The sequence below is a fragment of the Linepithema humile genome, chromosome 1 (assembly GCF_040581485.1).
Source record: "Linepithema humile isolate Giens D197 chromosome 1, Lhum_UNIL_v1.0, whole genome shotgun sequence".
NCBI lineage: Eukaryota > Metazoa > Arthropoda > Insecta > Hymenoptera > Formicidae > Linepithema > Linepithema humile.
In genome coordinates, this window is record NC_090128.1 from 38,654,901 (window position 1) to 38,673,923 (window position 19,023).

A 19,023-nucleotide genomic window follows, 5' to 3' on the forward strand; every position below is an offset into this window, starting at 1 on the left:
GAGACATAAAAAGAAATCAATGCCGGATTTAGTCTCGGATGACAAATAACAAGATTAATCGCATCGCGCATCGATCTGGCGTATCCCGAGACGTTGATGGATGTGTAAGTACATGCAAACGATTGATGAGGCTCAGCATCCGCTTTGAATATCCGCGCATCCGAAGATGCGATCGAATCGTCCGACGCGCCTAAGCGCCATTACGTCAGAACATCAAAAACGCTAAATGATCCTCCGCGGCGTTTGAGCCTCACTTTCCGTAGACTGTAATTAAATATCTATAAATTTCGCGATCGAGAACTCGAGATTGCGTGCGGCGTTTCGAGGACGCGGCACGGCGGCAGCGCGGCGCGGTGCAGCGCAAAAAGGAGTATCGACCGCGGAGTCGCGTTATGTGCACCGAGGTACGCAGGTAACGCATTAACACAATTTCATTTTTTCTTTTCATGCAGATCCATCCGAGCGCGTCTAATTGAAGAAGCAAACTGAGTCATCCTGACTGTTAAAGGTAACGGAGTGCCGGCGCGGGGAGGCGGCATCACGGGGTCGCGCGCAAAGCCGAGAAGGATCGGACACGAGAAAGTCGAGTGGTCCAGGGTGGGTGTCGGGGGCGGCGGGGAGGGGCGGGATGGTACGATATACGAAACCCGCGTAGGCTCCGCGCGTAATATCGGATCAGTCGGTGAATGTGCCGCGGTGCGAGCGGAAGGGTCCTGGGATCTCCGGTGGTGCGTCTCTGGTGGATCGCGTCTCGGTAATCAGAGCAGTCCCGGAACTGTCCAAGCCTGTCACGCCTCGTCGTCGTCCGCTCTTCATCCTCCGCTTTCACCCTCGAGCGGACCGCGTCGGCTGCGGCACGGTGGCGGTGGCGGTGGCTACGGCGGCGGCTGCCGCGGCGGCGACGGCTCCTTATGGGGGTGCTGCTGCTGCTGCTCGTCGCGTTGATGGTCGCACGCGTGCACGCGTGCCCGGCGTACGTCGCGGGCGTGCGGACGGCGCGGCGCGAGGAAGGATGGTGAAGTGACTACGTCCTGGGCGCGGCGAACCCGGGGAGGAAAAGGGAGTTGCGAAAGTGAGTTACGCACGCACGCACCAGGGTCGGCCGGTATGTGCACGCGGCCTCGCCGGAGCGGGAGAGCGGTCATCTCGGCGATCATCCTCTTCTGGCGGATCTGCTGCTGCCCGTGCGACGTCACGGACACCCCGCCGCCGGCACCGTGCAATGTCATCGCCGACGGACGGGAGCTACACTGCCGCGGCGCCGATCTACTCGCCGTCGGCGGGATCTACGACGCCGACCTGTTACGGACCGCTGTCCCCATTAATATCACGAAGATGTAAGTGCGTTGCGCGCAGCGCAAATTTTCAAGTACGATTTCGGCTGCGCGAGATCGGAACGCGAGATTGAAGGATCTATGGCTCGGATTGGAAAGTAGCGAAAAAGAGAAATCTCTTCGCGATCGCGCACAACATCGGTTGTGTCGCGCTAGATCGCACGGGCCCTTCGGTCTTCCGTGTTGCGATTTTCGCGACTCGCTGTCACACCGCGCTGTCTTCGCGCTAAAGCTCAACAGTAGCTATATTTAAACCGCGAATTATTTTTTGTCATTTGTTTTCTGCCGTGGCTTCTCCAAGGTAAAAATATCGCGCGGTGTATTGGACTACGCGTGCATTGCAAAAATGGCACTTTACGCAATTTGTGCGGCGTTGCGTAAATTCGTCTTCGTAAATGTATCTAGAAGGTAAACGCAATGGACACTTGCCATATCGCGCGTCCTACATACGATTCTAGCCGTGGGCCTTGCGGGCCCGTCGCATCTAATGTATCTGAAAAGTCACTCCGCTTTTCATTACCCGCAACACACACGCATTGTGCGACGAGACTTACGCGAGAGAACAATTTTTCAAACGTGCAATTAATCACCACGCGGCTTTTTTCTTCTTCTCGTCAGATTTTTTGTTGTTGTTTTCTTAGCAACTTTATTGAACAAGTCCAGACGGAAAACTTACATTCTGCAAAATTTTTATTCGAAATGAAGTTATACGTTTTATTGCGTTTTACACGCGCAGAGAGGAACGGAACTATAAAAATTGAATTGAATTAAATCAATCAAATGGAAATAATCGAAAACAAATGCAATAAATTCTGCCGCGGAGTTTTGCAGTTTTTCGCTGTGAAGTTTAATTTATATGGAACTTTTTACGATTAGACCTCTCGTTTGTCTACGCGAAAGTTATCGGGCGCAAAACTCTCGATTCAGCGATAAATGAAAAAGAGGTACGCGTACATGCATCGCGACGCGTCCTACATACGCGAGCGGAATTGCAGTCGATATTCTATGGATCATGATTTAGGATCGAGGAAATGAGCAGAATTTATGCGGCCATACGATCCGCGCTCCGTTCGCCGAGTTTCGTCCGCGATTTTATTTTGCGACGCACGCTTTTGCGAGCGCGCTCCACTTTGCTTTCATTCTTCGCCGCAATTTATGCGAAATTGATTTAACGCCACTTCCTTTTTTCCTTTTTTTTTTCTTTTTTCTTTTTTTTTTTTTTTTTTTTTGAAAAACAAACACTTTGACCGTCTTCGGTCCCCCTTTCAGCAAAATGGATGGAGAGAGAAAGAGAGAGATATGAATAGACGTAACATACGTCGGCGCCGTTGCATCGCCCTTTTCCAGTTTCTCGGCCTCTGCCTTCCCTCTATAAATATTTTCCCGACATTCCCACGCACGCGGACACGATGGCCTTCTTAAAGCGACGTGATTTATTTTTTCCTTGGATCTAATTGATTGTCGCGAGCGTCGGGAAAGCGCGAGCGCAGAATCGCCGGAGAATTTCCCCGGGGAGGCGGCGGCCTACGCGAGCCGGTCTACGAACAATTCATTATTTTAACATCGACGGTAATTTATTAATAGATTCCTTTATCCGCGAGCGGCGCGCCGTGACATCTCGACTCTGCCGTGGTCCTTAATAACGTTAAGAACACGGAAGGTGCGTCGTACATCATTCCACTCACGTTCGCGGCGGCTCGGCGCGCGTGACGTCTATTGTGAAAGTAATTCCATTCCCGAACTTGATTCACTTTATTTGCGAACGATAAAAGCGACCGAAATTTGCCCGCGCCGCTGTCTCTCTCTTTATCTCTCTCTCTCTCTCTCTCTCTCTCTCTCTCTCTCTCTCTCTCTCTCTCTCTCTCTCTCTCTCTCTCTTTCTCTCGACGGCCGTTATTTGTATCACTGCACAGAAGTTTTCACGGCACGTCGCGAACGCATATTTTTGCGCAAATTATTCTCTCAATATTCTCTCAATATTCTGCATTTTTACATAGATTCTTAAAATGGCGCGTTGATTGGGTATTTTCGATATCGGATTGATGGATGATCGATACGACACGAATACCATCGGAGAAGACTGGTGCAGGTCGTCCTTGAGTGTCAAGCATCGAAAGTTTTCAAAGACCCGCCCGTGACGGAATGTCCAGAAAGTGTAATTAGAATCCAATGTCCGTGCGCGCCGAGAAAGTTCCATTGAAACTTGAACAAAAAGAGAAAAAGGGGGGAAAAAAATAGGAGCAAGCGCGAAAGTATCGTCGCTTTTTCTATTTTAAGAACGAATGAGCGGGAGAGAAAAAAAAAAAATACCCCGCGCGCTCACACGACGGAGCGCATCCGCGTGCGACAGGAGCGTCGATTCGGAATTTCGCATCGCGCTTTGTTCGACGGGGCTTAGAAATAGCGCGCTCGCGAATATCCCGACGGTCGGAACGTGATTTTTTTTTTTCCCTCTCGAACGGCGATAAATGAACGATTACATAAATAACAAGCGGGAGAGATCATTATAACGCAATACGTAATGTCACGTAAGTGCGTAAGTGGTGGTTGCGTGCAAACGAGGCTGTCGTGTCCAGCGAAATGCGCTCGTTTAGCCATTCGCGCCGCGGCGGCGGTAATCGTAATACGCAAATATCGTCGCGGATTTTCGTGCGCCGCGAGCGAAATCAAGTAACGCGAGCCGCCAATAACATTATCGTTAGCGTTTTTTTTTTTTTTTTTTTTTCTTTTTTCTTCCCTCGAGCCAAAAAAACGTCGATGCAAATGAGCGTTGTTTCGCGCCGCGGCGGCGGACCACCCTTCCTTTATCGTCGCGTGGGGTGCCGCGCTGTCTCTACGTTCCATTTGCTAAAGGAATAAGTGGACATCGATCCATCCTGAAGCGAAGGAGGTCGAAGGACTCATAAAAATGGGCCAGAATCCACGCAGCCCCTCCGGTCCGTTTCTCTCTCGATTCGCGCTCACGCGGCGCGAAGCGTAAAAGTGTCGATTCACTAGCGTTTCCTCAACATTGTCCTACTTCTTTTATCACCCGGGGTTACGCCCGTAAAAGCGCCACGCCACTCTTAACCGATGATTTCGCGTTGATTTCGCCGCGAGACGCCTGTCTCGATGTCGTGTTAAAATTATCGAGATTAAATCTTTTGTGTAAAATACTGCCGAAGAAAGGAAAATGTATTTTTTCGAGCGCGACATCGGCGACAAACTCGAAAGTTGCTCTAATCACCGACGAAATCGGGAGCCCTTGATAAAAAATTCCCGTCACTCGCCGTGTCGTTCGATCTAGCTAGTTCCACTTTAAGACAGAAATTATTAGGATCGCTCAGTCAGTTTTCACTTGCCTGCATTCGCACGAACCCAATTCGCCAGCGATCTCTCGCAGTCATCTCTCGTAAAAGCATTATTTTTAGATCGCTCAATGACCTTTTGCCGATTTGCGTATTTATTTCCCTTCCTTTTTTCTTTCTTACGTGTATATTTGAAGGAAACCGCCGCTTTTCGTAACGCCGAAGGCGCGATAAACGCGCGATATGATGAACGCTTTGTGTTATATATTTTGCTTTCTCTAACTGCGAGTCCCCGCGATATAAAGTTTTGTAACGCCGCTTTTCGTAAATGTTTCAGTGATCTGACCAACAATAATATAACGGACATTCCAATACGTGCTTTCCATCGGTTTCCCAATCTCGAAATTTTGTAAGTGGACCGTACGTGATATAATTTCCACAGACGGGCGACTTTATACTCACACGTGCCGTTACTTTTAGATTTCTTCGACGCAATCAGCTACAAATCATTTACGACGATGCGTTTGTAAACTTAGCGAGCCTTCGTGTATTGTAAGTATCTGAAAAAAATAGAAAAGAAAACAAATCATCACGTATCTGCGATTTCACATCTTTCGTCCGCTTTTATCTTCAGGGAGCTCGATGAAAATTATTTAACGGCGATACCGGCCGCTGCTGTAAATCTACCTGGCCTCGAAGAATTGTAAGTAATTCTCTGAAAATCTCACATCGATTTTCTCGTTGAAATATTTCTCTCTTTGTTATACGTGGGTTTTTTTTTTTTTTTCTTTTTTCTTTGCCCCAATGTTGGTTCGCGCTGCTTTTATGGACCCTCCGCGTACATTCGTAGGTCTGTATCGAACAACAAAATAGAACAACTCACGGAAAATGCATTACGCCACGCTGGCAATCTGGTGTCGCTCGATTTACGCGGAAATCCAATTAAGGAAATACACGACGGAACCTTCCGGAATCTTCGCAAACTTCGTAAGTTGTAAGTAATTTTACTTTTTGGCCACGACGTCGTCATTCTTTATTCGCGTCTGCGAAAAACTCCACGTCGCAATTATTAAATGAAATTGAAGCTACGTTTCTGTCGTCAATTATAGGATATTGTCTAATGTGAAGGAACTGCGGTATTTTCCCGATCTGAACGGGGCAACGTCTTTGGAAGTGTTGAAATTAGATCGCTCGCAGCTGAAGGAGGTTCCCTCGAATCTTTGTCTGCAATGTTCGAAACTGAAAAGTCTGTAAGTTCAGCGCGATCGAAGATAATTGAAATTACTTTGGTGGCTGCTTTTTTGTAAAAGGAGATATTATTGATTCTATAAATCACTGTTTGCTTTCAGCGACATGAAATCCAATTATTTGACAGAGATGCCAAATTTACGAAACTGCAACGAACTCCGCGTTTTGTAAGTAATGTAATGTAACGCGCGGATGTGCAGAATGTTCGCGCGAAGCGCTGAATATGTTGTGAATAAAATGCAAATTTGTATTTCTAGGGATTTGGCCAGTAATATGATTTCCACGTTGCCCGACGACGCTTTTAAAGGTTCAAATATGCTGCACGATCTTCTCCTGTCCAATAATAACCTGCAGAGCATTTCCAGCGATGCGTTTAGCGGATTATCCAGATTACAAGTTCTGTAAGTGAGCCGCTCGCACGGCCGAGTCACTTTCATCCCGCGTGCTCTCAGCGTCTTCCCGCATATTTACATTGGGAGTTATTTTTTTTTTTTTCAGAGACTTGGAGAACAATTACATCGAATACATACACCCCGACGCGTTCAGAGAGACGAAACGGTTGGAGGACCTGTAAGTGTGTTTGTGTAACTTACCTCTGGCAAATTAATTCGGCGCGCTCCCCCGTAAGCCGAGTCTCGAGCGCAATTAAGATGTAGACGTTGGCTTGTAGAAATTTGGGAAACAACGTCTTCCCTACACTGCCGATAAGAGGCCTCGCCGGATTGTTGCACCTCAAGACGTTCAATAATCCGGCGCTCCGTGAATTTCCATCCCCCGAGCGGTTCCCGCGCGTGCAAACAATGCTGCTGTCATACGCTTATCACTGCTGCTCGTTTCTGTCGGTCGAAATGGAGGAGCCCGTCACGAAGACGTCGCTGCGGGAATCGATTCTATTCCCCACCGACGATTTCGACTCCAGCTTGTGGAATTCGACTTTCAGCGATATCTGGCCGCACTTGAGTGAGTATAATTCCATCGGTTCTCTCATTCACGCATCTCTGCGCTCGCTTACACATTCACGCCTCGACACTTAACTGCTGCAGAGCATCCACTGCGAATTCAGTCAGTTGTTGCAAACTTCTCGGTACATCTTTCGAAGATGCACGGAAAAAAAGAAAAGCCGAAACATTAATTCCATTAGTTTGTTTTCGCATTGTCGCATCCTACACGCCATCGTCGATCTTAGCGGCACTGAAGTGATAACGTTTTTTAGATAACTTGACCGACAAATTCGGAAAGCAGATAAATGAACTTTGGGCTAACTTTGGTTCAGATTTTACCTACCCCGGCAACCTGCCTTCCTACGTAGAGGATTATTTCGAGGATGTAGACGGTCGGGTGACACCGACGACTCGGACAGTACCCTCCCGTATCCAATGCTTGCCGCAACCCGGTACGTCGAGTGGTCCGCTAATTTGTAATGCGTCTCTCTCGTAACACCGTGGTGATGTAAAACATTTCTGTTTATTCGGTTTGACTTCGGTTTGTACATGTGCGAAACTTTGCAGGTCCCTTTTTACCGTGCCAAGATTTATTCGATTGGTGGACTTTGCGGTGCGGCGTGTGGATAGTTTTTCTCCTCGCGATGCTCGGAAATGGCACTGTGGTGTTTGTCTTGATATTCTCGAGAAGCAAGATGGATGTGCCACGGTTTTTAGTCTGCAATCTGGCCGCCGCTGACTTCTTCATGGGTGTCTATCTAGGTGATTCTTCGTTACTTCTTTCGTATTGATTTAAGGCGCAACGTTACGCTGCTCCGCCACGTGCGTTTGCTTTGTCCCTTTTAAATTTTTATTCGATGTGTATTATCGTTTCAGGTTTGCTAGCCGTCGTCGATGCGTCGACATTGGGAGAATTCAGGATGTACGCGATTCCGTGGCAAATGTCGGCCGGATGTCAGCTGGCCGGCTTCCTCGGTGTCCTCAGCTCCGAATTAAGTGTCTACACGCTCGCGGTGATCACTCTGGAGAGGAACTACGCGATAACGCACGCGATGCACCTGAACAAGCGGCTCTCATTGAAGCACGCGGGCTACATTATGACGATAGGCTGGTGCTTCGCGCTGTCGATGGCGAGTTTGCCGCTGCTGGGGATTTCGGACTACAGAAAATTCGCTATTTGCCTGCCATTCGAGACCAACGGCAGCGCGGCGCTCGCGTACGTTGTGTTTCTCATGCTCATTAACGGCGTGGCCTTTCTGATACTGATGGGATGCTACTTGAAGATGTACTGCGCGATACGAGGCTCCCAGGCGTGGAACTCCAACGACTCTCGCATTGCGAAGCGAATGGCGCTGCTCGTCTTCACCGATTTTCTCTGCTGGTCGCCGATAGCCTTCTTCTCTCTCACGGCGACCTTCGGACTGCAATTGGTGTCCCTCGAGCAGGCGAAAGTCTTCGCGGTATTCGTGCTGCCGCTCAACTCTTGCTGCAATCCCTTCCTATACGCCATCCTCACGAAACAGTTCAAGAAGGATTGCGTGCTGATATGCAAAGCGATCGAGGAGTCGCGCGTGACTCGCGGCATCGGCAGGTGCCGGCACAGTTCGAATTTCAGCAATCGGCAGACACCTGCCAACACCAACAGCCTGGTCGATCGGTCGTCGCGCGAGAATCAGGGGATTCAAACGCCGTGCACCTGTAACGCGCGGCTCCTAGAAACCGGAAGCCGCTGCTCGACTTACCGCTGGTGGAGCGCCGGGCTGTTCTGGCCGTGCGCGCGCGACACGCGACCGCGTCACGCGCGCAACGATCAGTACGCCTATCAGATCGCCCAGATCCAGCAGAAGCAGCACAAGCGCGCGTCCTCGGTTTCGTCCAGCGAGAACTTCTCCTCGTCCAGATCGGACTCCTGGCGGCAGACGCACCACTGCGGCATTCCGCTCAGACTGCTGGATCCGAAGCGGAGAGCCTCCTCCTGGCTGATCACCAGGAAACCGTCGCAGGATTCCAACTTAAGTTCCTCGCGCAACGACTCCTCCGGCTCCGCCACCACTGCCAGCACCAGTACTTGGCGCATCTCGAGATCCAGTGCCTCTCTAGAAATTAGCGCGCGCAACACGCCGAGGCCGGTGAGACCGAAGCCGCGACTGACCCGCCAACTCGCCATCCAGGAACCGGAGCCCCCGGGATCACCGGGGAGACTGGCCGTTAGATTACTCGCCACGATACCCTCCGCGGCTGAGACCAGCGATCAGCAAGACGACGAGAATATGCCGACGAATTGAATTTCTATCCTTTAACTATTTTTATGTATCATACATATATATAGATGTAAAAATACGCGCATATGTTAAGTGTATTCTCGTCGAGCGAATTCTTAACAAATTCAGTATTAACAATCTTCGCTGGTATACCTGTGTAGTTTGTAGCTATATACATATACGTATATTTATATTTATGGCGTTTTATACATCCTCAGCGCATTGTTGCTTAATCGAAGTAGAAAGCGAAGATATGAGTAGAATTGCGCAGAGAGTCGCAGTTTGATTTCGGATGCGTTTCTCGGTCGATGTTGTCGATAATCCGTCGATAATGCGGATTTTTCGTGAAATACGTTTCCTTTCGAACGAAATGCCAAGAGAAATCTAAAGGTCTAAACGTTACCAAGATATAATTAGCGGATTTGCTTGACAAGTGCAATCATGTGTATAACGCGGATTTGTCGGATCGACGTCAAATCGGCACCGGGCCATCTCTGTTAATTGCATAGCATCTAACGAAGTAGTCCGTCCGTTCGTCCGTATATGTCAGACTGATACTTGCTCAGTAAGCAAAATGTCAATATTGGCAGATTGACGGCAAATTTAATCGAATTCGCTATTAATCTGTCAGCATTGGCCAGCATTTGGCTATCCGGGCATGTATGTGTATGGCATATATGTACACATATATGTTATATATTTATATTTTTACGTTATAAGACTGACTATGGGTTCTTCAACTCTGTACCATTTACACTGGGTCAAAGACTTCTAGCTACTAGTCTCGGTAGCCAGTAGTCGTTTGATAATTGTTACATCGAGCTGTGTACGTAATGATATTATAATTTATATAGTAAATAAATCTACGCAACTATCGCAGCGGTTTTACCGTTCTAAGTATTAGATTTTCAGAGCCAAATCATAGATTACCTCTTACGCGATGTTCGAATATTCGAAATCTTGATAAAGATGTGCTTAATTTATTTGGCAGACTTATATTTCGCTGCGGGCAGAGTCGCGTTTGCCGCTGTCGGACGTAAACATTGCGTAGAGGCAACCTCATTTATATCTCGCGTATATAAGTTCGCGTAAAGAAATATAATTATTAATATTGGAAGGATTAGTCACTGATATTGTGGATTTTAACGAGTGGTTTGTTAAAAGTAGTTGATAATAGTATGTGATGTTGAAGAAAATCAAATAAAATCTTCATGGAAACTGATCGTTGGTGGACAAAGCATTATTTAGTCGGCAAGCGGCTTGAGTTATTTTAATTTGTGCAATCGTCGAAAGTAAAATTAACCCAGCGCGAATTAATTGTACATAATGTAAGTTGAATTTTCGTTAAGTCTGTACATACGAAAACAATACGCAACTCTTTGAATTTGATTTATTTATTTTTGTAAAACGTCACTTTTGCATTACAGGGAAGACGCGCTGTATTCGCAAGCGGCATCGTAAATATTGTACTAAGAATATAATAATTTAAATACGGATATACTAATTAAATGTCTATTTCTTGTCTAAAATATATTCAACTCATTAACAAAGATTTGTATTGGCGCGATGGAGCGCGACGGGTCGAATCCTCAAACAACTTTATCTCACATACTGCTTAACTAATTAGGTGATAAGGTCAGATCTATCATTCATTTCAAAAATAACACATATAGCGAGATACATAGCCTTAGAAACTGTCCTTTGTAAATATAATAAATTCTTTGTTTCGAAGTCCTGTAAGGAAGAACGTACTAACATTTTTATGGAGAGCCAGTGATCACTTTTACATCGTGAAATCAAATACTGTGACAAAACTGACACATTTTGCTTCCGCTTATTTGTCACTTTTTTAATAATAAACATCGGCCCAGTTTACACTATATGTTTTATTCTCATACTAAATCCATATCGTATTCGCAATTACTCTCGTAGATTTTCAACCATCTGCTAATATTTGATAGACGTATCGAACGATCAATGTAAACTAGGCTATTAATGATAATAGATCCGACATTATACGTATTTTCTGATCCATAAAAACGAGAAGCACGGCGCTCGAGTAAATTATTATAGCAATGCAACAACCAGGAAGCATTAATATGTATTAATGCAAATTACTTCGTGTAATCATCAATGTATTCGCAGATATTATTGTACCTGGAATGCAAAAGAATTACGATTCCCGATTCTGAAATAAAACAATATACAAATATTTACTCGGAGTCTTCGGAATTTTCACACGGAGATTCGAATGTGTCAGTTTCTGATCACGCCATTTCACAAAATTTTCCACTAAAACCGCTCGAAACAATTTCGTTTAAAGGCGATTATAAAACGATAATGTAGAAATCGTGCGACTAACGTACTTGAGCGTATCATAAAGAAATAATCTGATTTAATACAATTGAAATAAACTAATCTGCAAACAAATACAGTGTGGGGGGGGGGGGGGGGGGAATTGTTACACGATTGTATCTATGCGTTCGCGAAGTAAACAACAATAGTGATCCTTTAACAAATGGCTCAAAAGCAGCAGTTTCCAAAAACCTCGTTGCGACACAAACCATTCTGTAGGCCAGTTAATTAATTCTGAGTTAAGTGCGTATAAGTGAGGGTAAGTTAATTAATCGTGACATTAAAATATATCCGTTACGACGTAATATCGTTTCAACAACATCAAGGATTGAAGCAAAAGCGTACGGAAAGTAACAGGGCTTCAAAATCGTTTTGCCGTGAGACAACTGAAGTTTGCATAAAATTCTGTATTGCTGCGGCGACTTATGTGGCTAAATTTTTTTTTTTTTTTTTCTTTTTCCTTAAATTTACCAACAAGTATTTTAGATTATTGCACTTCGAAGATTCTTATCAGGGATTGTAATTTTGATTTAGAACACTTAGAGGGAGTTCAGGACCGGAACCCCAACGTTACTTATCGAGAGTATGCACGCATCGCGCGCAGAAAAGATTTCCTCGCGACAAGTTAATTGCCTCGCGTATCTCACAGTCTACTTACGAGTTACAAAACGTTTGTAGAAATGTATAAAATCCGTATTGTAACGTTTCTCGCTTTGCCGAGGCGCCGTAGTGAATTGCACGTATTGCAGACGGACGGTATGAGAGAGTTCACGCGGGTTACCCGTGTCGCGATCGTGGAGCTTCGCGTACCGTTTTTTCTCATTGGCAACTCGGTTACGTTAGAAGCGTGTTAACGCACAGACGTGAGTTTCCGAACATCGATTTTGTGCCCAGCCCCAATACCTAAACGATGACTAAAACTACGGAATTACATTGCGATAAAAAAGGATTAACGCTAACAATAAATTGTCATCATTACACTAATGTCATCGTGAAAAAATCTTACTTCATAAAAGTTCGCGGAGGCCCGGAGAACACTCGGTCTCCTAAAAGTACATACCGAAAATATATATTGTCGTAATTAGAACTTTCCAATATCGCGGAGTCTAAAAAATTCTATTTATCTAGGTCGGATGTCTCTCCGTGGTGTCTCCGTGCTGACTCGTATTTCGTTACTATTTTGCACGCGCGCAAAAATTTGGCAAGTGGAAGGAACAACCGGGACAACAAACATCCTAAAATCGTACATTACTGTTTCTGCGAGTCTACAACGCGCGTCGAGGAGGAGAAAAGAAAGACAAAGAGGGGGGGGGGGAGAAGTGTGTACGCCTTCTGTATGTGTATGTGTGCGCGTGTGTGTCTGTATGTGTGTCTGTATGCGCGGATAGTAACTGATAATTAATAATTATTGGTAAAGTAAAATTCTTAAGTGCACGTCGCGATTTACCACTAAACTTGTAACGGATAGCAATTAAGTAACAAACGAGATTATGTGACTAGCGTACATCACGTAACTTTACTTTTATTCTTCCTAAAGGCTGGAAAGTGTAGCTTCCTGCGCCTTCGTTTAAGCTCGTCGTTGTCGGCGGTAGAATTGGAATCGGTCGAGAGCGTCTCGTCGTCGACTGACATTACCGTGGGCAATTCCCGGAGCGGCTTCTTCACGCTCATCGTCGTTGTCGTTGTCGTTGTCGTTGTCGTCGTCGTCGTCGTCACCATCGTCGTCAACGCTGCCGCGGGACGACAGCCGGACCTGTCCGTTACGTCAAGCGAGTTCTCCGAGTACGATGTTTTCGGCAGAAACGACGTGGTCTTGTCTTCGTTGAGCTGTATATTTGTGTCCTGGCTGTAACAGCGTACTATGTTGGATTTCTCTTTGCACGGCGCGCTCTTTCCCGGCGCGACAGCGGGCTCTTCCGGTCCGTCACCCACCACGAAGTGGACCCCGTGCGTCTCTTTCTCCGCCTCGCTGCTCGAAGAATCGGAGAGCTCGTTTCCAAGCCGACCGGCCGGCGGTACCGACGACTCCTTCCACGCCGAGTTCTCCAAAATACCTACGAATACGTCAAGTCATGTCCAAAATGCAAAATTCGTTTCTCTATCGTAATGGTGCGGTAAAGATAAAAGCTGCGTGAAGAAGCGAAAGCTCTTTGTGCCGCTCGGGTGTACAGGAGAAGTTTATCCGAACTCTCGTGCATCGCTTTTGACGCGACGGAAATCGCGCGCGACGATATCGCACCGCGAGAAGCCTCCTTCCACGCTAAACACTGCGTCCCGCAGCCGTATCAAAATATATGATCTCGTGTGTGACGTACAAATTTGCGCTAGTGTGATTCATCATTTAGTTACATTCGAAACAACGCGACGCTTATCATCAATGCTGATCTTAGTTGGAAACTAGTTTTATTTGAATCCCGCTTTGCGAGATAAAACCTCGTCGGCGAGCGTTTCTTGATTAACTATTTATTCATTATTCATACATTATCGGCTCGTTTATCAAAATTTTTTCATCTAAACTGTGCGACATTGTTTCTTCATTACAAAATCGTAAAAACCATCGTGATTTAAACGATTGAAATATTCTATAAGCGCATATTTGTCACTTATTTAACTCGAGCAATTTAATGTGTTCTGGAAACATGCAACAAATCGGAGCACTTGAGTTCGGTATAGGTCATATTAACAAGCCCACATATTCTTGTTTTTCCAAGCTTGCTTAAGTTTATTAATAGCGATTACTGAATATTTCATACAGAAAAGTAACGCCATTGTGTTACGTAAACTATTGTAAAACAAAAAAAAAAACTTCACTGGACTCACTGTAATATACATATACAGAGTACGTTTCAAGGCATCAACACGTTATCTTGATAAATATATAACTCCAGAACAGTACGTGACTTACAAAATAATTTGGAAGCAACATTATTCAAATCTTAATTGTTAATGTTTACAACTAGATATTCTTTATCCCTCAAAAGTAACAAGATAATAAGAAATATAAAGAAAGGTACAAAGTGCTTTTCAAATATTGCAATTAAACTATTATTAGTAAAGTTAATTTTAACAATTTTAAAAATAACAATAATTTAACAGTGTATGTATATATATATATGTGTGTCTTAATTATACATATAATGCCCATAGTACATCCATCGCTTTCAGGATGAATCTTATATCAAAATTATAAGAGTTTGAAATAAGATTCATAGACAAAAATATATTCGAATATGTTTTGGGAGAAATTTATCACAATGTTTTTCACGAATTCTACAACGCGTTATATTATTCGCATTATATGGATAAACACATATAATTAATTTTGCGATAGCTTGCACCACGATTGTTAAAAACTGATACCTATATATACTAAAAAATATATATATATATTCTTATATATTATATACAGTTTTATATCTTACTGCATATTCATATAAATGTTATTTTTATCAATAGTCAAATAACTTCTGAGCTATTGTCATGTTGCAATCAGATCTAATACTAGTGTTATGTCATAACAAGTAACAGGAATGTTAGAATATTATCGAAAACTTTTGCGTAAACAATTTTTTTTTTTAATTGATATGGTAAATGATTGTCTTCATTGCATAAAATATGCAATGCGTTAGAATACTATATCTATGAGGTATATCATTTTGCTTATTGGAAGCAATTGTAATTCAAATTATGCACAAGGTTACATCTTAAGAACGTATACAGTTTCAAAACGGTCATAAACATGCTAAAACAATTGTTTGTACGTGAAACAGGTACAGTAATATATTTTAGAATTATATTTTTATGATAATTTTTATATTTTATGAATTACTTATTCGCACAATATTATAGAATTGTTTTGATCCCCGATCTCAGTTGGCTTATTTCAACCGATATATGTATATCGGTTGTATGAGTATTTATTTAAAAAAATTTCATTTCTTTACTTGCTATATAGCTAATTCAGAATCTCTCATGTGTAACCCACGTTTCTTATAAATATTATAATTTAATTTTGATCTATATTCTTTCCATGAAGCACTAAATTTCGTATGACTTTACATTGGCATCATAATAACATCGTTCATTATAACTTCCGTATAATTTTGCATTAGCCGACATATACGAAATCGTAATGCATTCTGCGCTCATGCATATGTCAGCCAGTCTACTGTATACCAATTATGATGTACACCTAAGGCACATATTTCACAATGTTAACAATTTGTGGAAAACTTGTAACATTATATTAATTATATATCTGTTATTGGCACAAAAGTATCAATAGGAAAACTATGTCTTCGCTACCGTATTATTAAAACACAAAAACTCGTTAGTAAATTATTATCAGAAGAAATTCAACATGTTTTGACAAGTTTGTGTGACCAATGTATATACAAGCACGATATATAAACAGGCCACAACGATAGTGCTTAATAATAAGATAATGAGCATTGCTATGTCAATCTAAGTACTCATTGGAGTCCGTATCCAGCTTACCTGCGACTGCACTGACTGACGATGATGCATACACCGAGTTTGCTTCATCATCTAAATCATCTTGGCTACTGAGTCGTCCTATAATACATACAAATCATTTAGAGCTTTGTGAGAAGCATGAAATAATTCATAAGCATTCTCTATTGTTTTCTCTGTAGTCAAAATTTTTTTTAGTATCGATTTTTAGTAAGAATTAATTGGATAATTAGTTTGCTTTAACATATAAATTAGTATCACATTGATTATGCAAGTTTTATATCAAATCAGCAAATTCTTTTCACTCATAAAAATTGATGACGAGTAAAGCGTATATGTAATGCCAACAAAAAATTAAATGTTTAAGCCATGTCGTTAATCGATTATAAAGCAATATCGTGATGTTAAATACCTCTGAGTCCAAGACCTCTACCGTTAGGTGTCCCTCTGTACAAAACTGTCTCTAAATAGCTTAATCCATTATTATTAATTATATTGAAACCACAAAGCAGCTCGATTTGCTTCCAACGATGTACTCTTTCTTTCAACTCGTTTGTCACTTCGTTCAGTGAAGTTCTTGCTTCAACTATGCTCTTATCGACTTCATCAATGGATTTACCATGAGTCGAAACAAAGGCACCTACCAGGCTAGAACGCTTCTTACGCAATTTCTCGCACTACAAAATAGAACAAAAAATTGTTTTTATCAGTGAAATATTGTATTTCCTGCATAACTTGGCATATATAAATTATGAAGTGAGCTAATAGTACAAAGTTGAAATGATTTGCATTTAAGAAATTAAAATTTAAAATTAGTTGTTTTACCGCTTCTCGTGCTTGTTGAAGTTGCTTCTCGGCTCCTATTTTCTTATTTGTATACGCTTTATTTTCAATTTCATGAGTTAATTGTAGCCAATGCTGCAATCCCGCCGGAGGTGACCAACATCTGTCTTCGAGTTCACCTTCTGCTCGTTGTAATTCTAATTTCAACATCTGCGAAGTATATAAAATAGAACAAATATATTAATTTATTATATGGATATAAAAATTATATATAAAATAATTGTACGTAAAATAAACTAGAAATGATATTAACTTCAATTTCCGCTTTTAATTGTGACACTTCAAGATCCGAATACGAAGTATGTAATCCTAAGCTTTCATCTTGTAAACGTTTTTCTAAATTCTGCTTTTCGGTAGCTACACTTTCTTGTTCCAATCTCGCTCTTTCCAACTCTTTCTGCAATTGATTATGCAATGTAATTTTAATAAAAGTCGCATTGATCAAAAAACACATTTTATTAAGGCAAATTTTCAAGAAAAAGTACCTGCAAATTTTCCAGGGCAAGTTCCGCCTTATGCAAACTTTCCATATCTTTCATCATTCTATGAAGATGCTTTTGCGAACTTTTCTTTTGTTGATATACGTACCAGCATCCAATAAGTGCAATAAATAACAATGTAACTAATACCAAATCTTTGATGTTGTGTCCAGTATCTATTATTATATGTAGTTTTAATTTTTAAATATATAATAAACACATTATACTATAATATGATATCAAATGTGTAACTATTTTACCTTTAGGAGGTCCAAAAAGAACAACATCCATCGCTTTTAAGGCAATTTTTTGTTTATGAATGGGATCTTTAATACCCAAAACATTATTAAGATAATGCATATTGTTCACAGCTAATCTAAAATATATTAAAAAATTTGATTATATATATTAAATTGTAAAAAATCTCTTCTTTTACAAGAGAATATTTTCAAGTAATAAACTTACCGAGGAAGCGTAGCACCAGTTACACGATGCTGTATAAAAGTAGGAACATATTGAGGAAGCTCAACATTGGAAGTTAACCATTCGGATGTTTGTTCTATTGTCCAGTTATGAACCTAATAAAAACATTACAGTGTATAAAATATAAATTTTATGTATAATATTTTATGTGTGATGTTGTAAGTTGTTAATTGGAGATATTTTTTTAAAAAGATTCTGTTATATTACTTCTGATCTTAGCCACGCTTCCCATAGTTCTCGTACACTAATGTGCATATCATCATTATGATGAAAAGCTCTTTGCCTCCGTTCGTAACCAGCTTCATATTGCAGTTCTTCTCTTAAAAACTGTCAAAACACACTTATTTCGTAATGCATTGCGTAAAAATGTAACAGATAGCTCTTAAAACAATACAAATATCCTTACATCATCAGATTCGGATAGATCAACATTTCCATTGGCGTCATCGTCCAACTGACTGTGAAGAGATTTTATAGCTTCTAATCCCAGCCGATCGTGAGAAGCCATAGTAATGCAAGCTAGATCGTCATTGCAAGTATCCCCAGCTGGAACAAAGAAATAGATATAAAGAGTCACACATAGCATTGCGCATTCACACAGACGACGCACGACATCGTGCTCATGGAACTTGGCTCAAAGCTGGATCTTACTTGATTCGTGAGCCACCGCCTGGGCCAGTCCATTGGTGAGAGTAGCGGAGAATGCTGTTATTTTGGAATGTGAAGTGCTCGAGGCACCGGTTTGGAAAGTCGGGGTAGAATCGAGAGCTCCGCCACTAGCCGCTACCGTGTCGAGGGCCCAAAACAACAGATGAATTCCCAGTAGTATAAGCGCGTCAACGTTCACGGATGTTCGCATCTTAGGTTAGCCTCCAGCTTCCTATTGACACCTCGCGCCTCCTTCGCGCGGCCCCAAGAGATCCGCACACTCAGCGGTGAAAACGGTTCGGCTGTTCGTTCTCAGCTTCGGTGACGATTCGCGATCGTGGATATATTCAAGGTTACAATTATCGGACCCGGACTGACGATATATTCCGACGAGCGCATAACAAGCGTGACCGATTACGAGTACGACGACTTCATAACTATGTCACGCGCTAATATCATCAGCTCCATAAAGGCGGGCGTCCGCTAATATCCGAGAATACATACAAATATCTGATTGCTTCGTTAATTAAGACAAATTAAGTACACTGCTATCCCGAATCAGATGTTTTATCCAAGGCTACTAATAGCGTTTCCGAGTCACACGATCGCGATCGGAGCGGGTGCAATTAGTATCCGTTTCTATGAGAATCGAAGTGCCTGCGACTTGTTTC

The 19,023-nt window shown here is 42.7% G+C and overlaps 2 protein-coding genes and 1 long non-coding RNA gene across 5 annotated transcripts; 1 reads left to right on the plus strand and 2 right to left on the minus strand.

The window, feature by feature from the left end:
- Nucleotides 1-627: 627 nt before the first annotated feature.
- On the plus strand, nt 628-10,293 carry rk (rickets). Of its 2 annotated transcripts, none has more exons than XM_012359084.2 (13): nt 628-1,337; nt 4,959-5,030; nt 5,102-5,173; nt 5,256-5,324; nt 5,472-5,615; nt 5,731-5,871; nt 5,971-6,036; nt 6,127-6,270; nt 6,368-6,439; nt 6,540-6,829; nt 7,083-7,262; nt 7,378-7,572; nt 7,687-10,293. In XM_012359084.2, the coding sequence occupies exons 1-13, from the start codon at nt 1,108-1,110 to the stop codon at nt 9,093-9,095; spliced, it is 3,084 nt and encodes a 1,027-aa protein (XP_012214507.2). In that variant the 5' UTR covers nt 628-1,107; the 3' UTR covers nt 9,096-10,293. The 2 variants fall into 2 exon arrangements, with proteins under 2 accessions (XP_012214507.2, XP_012214508.2); XM_012359085.2 differs by having other exon boundaries at nt 7,143-7,262.
- Nucleotides 2,495-6,595, minus strand: LOC136998130 (uncharacterized). The gene is made up of 2 exons (XR_010888748.1): nt 6,463-6,595; nt 2,495-5,181 (listed from the first exon to the last, which is right to left on the minus strand). It is a non-coding gene; the product is annotated as an uncharacterized lncRNA (long non-coding RNA).
- A 156-nt stretch (nt 10,294-10,449) lies between the features above and the next one.
- Stim (stromal interaction molecule) lies at nt 10,450-18,940 on the minus strand. 2 transcript variants are annotated; one of them, XM_012359061.2, is made up of 11 exons: nt 18,356-18,940; nt 18,111-18,250; nt 17,912-18,031; nt 17,687-17,799; nt 17,482-17,597; nt 17,228-17,397; nt 16,996-17,139; nt 16,725-16,892; nt 16,312-16,576; nt 15,924-16,001; nt 10,450-13,480 (listed from the first exon to the last, which is right to left on the minus strand). In XM_012359061.2, the coding sequence occupies exons 1-11, from the start codon at nt 18,561-18,563 to the stop codon at nt 12,933-12,935; spliced, it is 2,070 nt and encodes a 689-aa protein (XP_012214484.1). In that variant the 5' UTR covers nt 18,564-18,940; the 3' UTR covers nt 10,450-12,932. The 2 variants fall into 2 exon arrangements, with proteins under 2 accessions (XP_012214484.1, XP_012214485.1); XM_012359062.2 differs by lacking the exon at nt 10,450-13,480 and adding an exon at nt 14,122-15,618 and having other exon boundaries at nt 18,356-18,938.
- Between the last annotated feature and the right edge of the window lie 83 nt (nt 18,941-19,023).

Bases quoted from the DNA above. Each gene is read 5' to 3' on its own strand.
- rk (XM_012359084.2), top strand. From the start codon at position 1,108: ATGTGCACGCGGCCTCGCCGGAGCGGGAGAGCGGTCATCTCGGCGATC. The intron at 5,031-5,101 runs GTAAGTGGACCG...CGTTACTTTTAG, and splicing joins TTTCCCAATCTCGAAATTTT to ATTTCTTCGACGCAATCAGC. The intron at 5,872-5,970 runs GTAAGTTCAGCG...GTTTGCTTTCAG, and splicing joins TGTTCGAAACTGAAAAGTCT to CGACATGAAATCCAATTATT.
- Stim (XM_012359061.2), bottom strand. From the start codon at position 18,563: ATGCGAACATCCGTGAACGTTGACGCGCTTATACTACTGGGAATTCAT. The intron at 17,398-17,481 runs GTAAAATAGTTA...ATATAATAATAG, and splicing joins TCTTTTTGGACCTCCTAAAG to ATACTGGACACAACATCAAA. The intron at 16,893-16,995 runs GTTAATATCATT...TATACTTCGCAG, and splicing joins AATTAAAAGCGGAAATTGAA to ATGTTGAAATTAGAATTACA.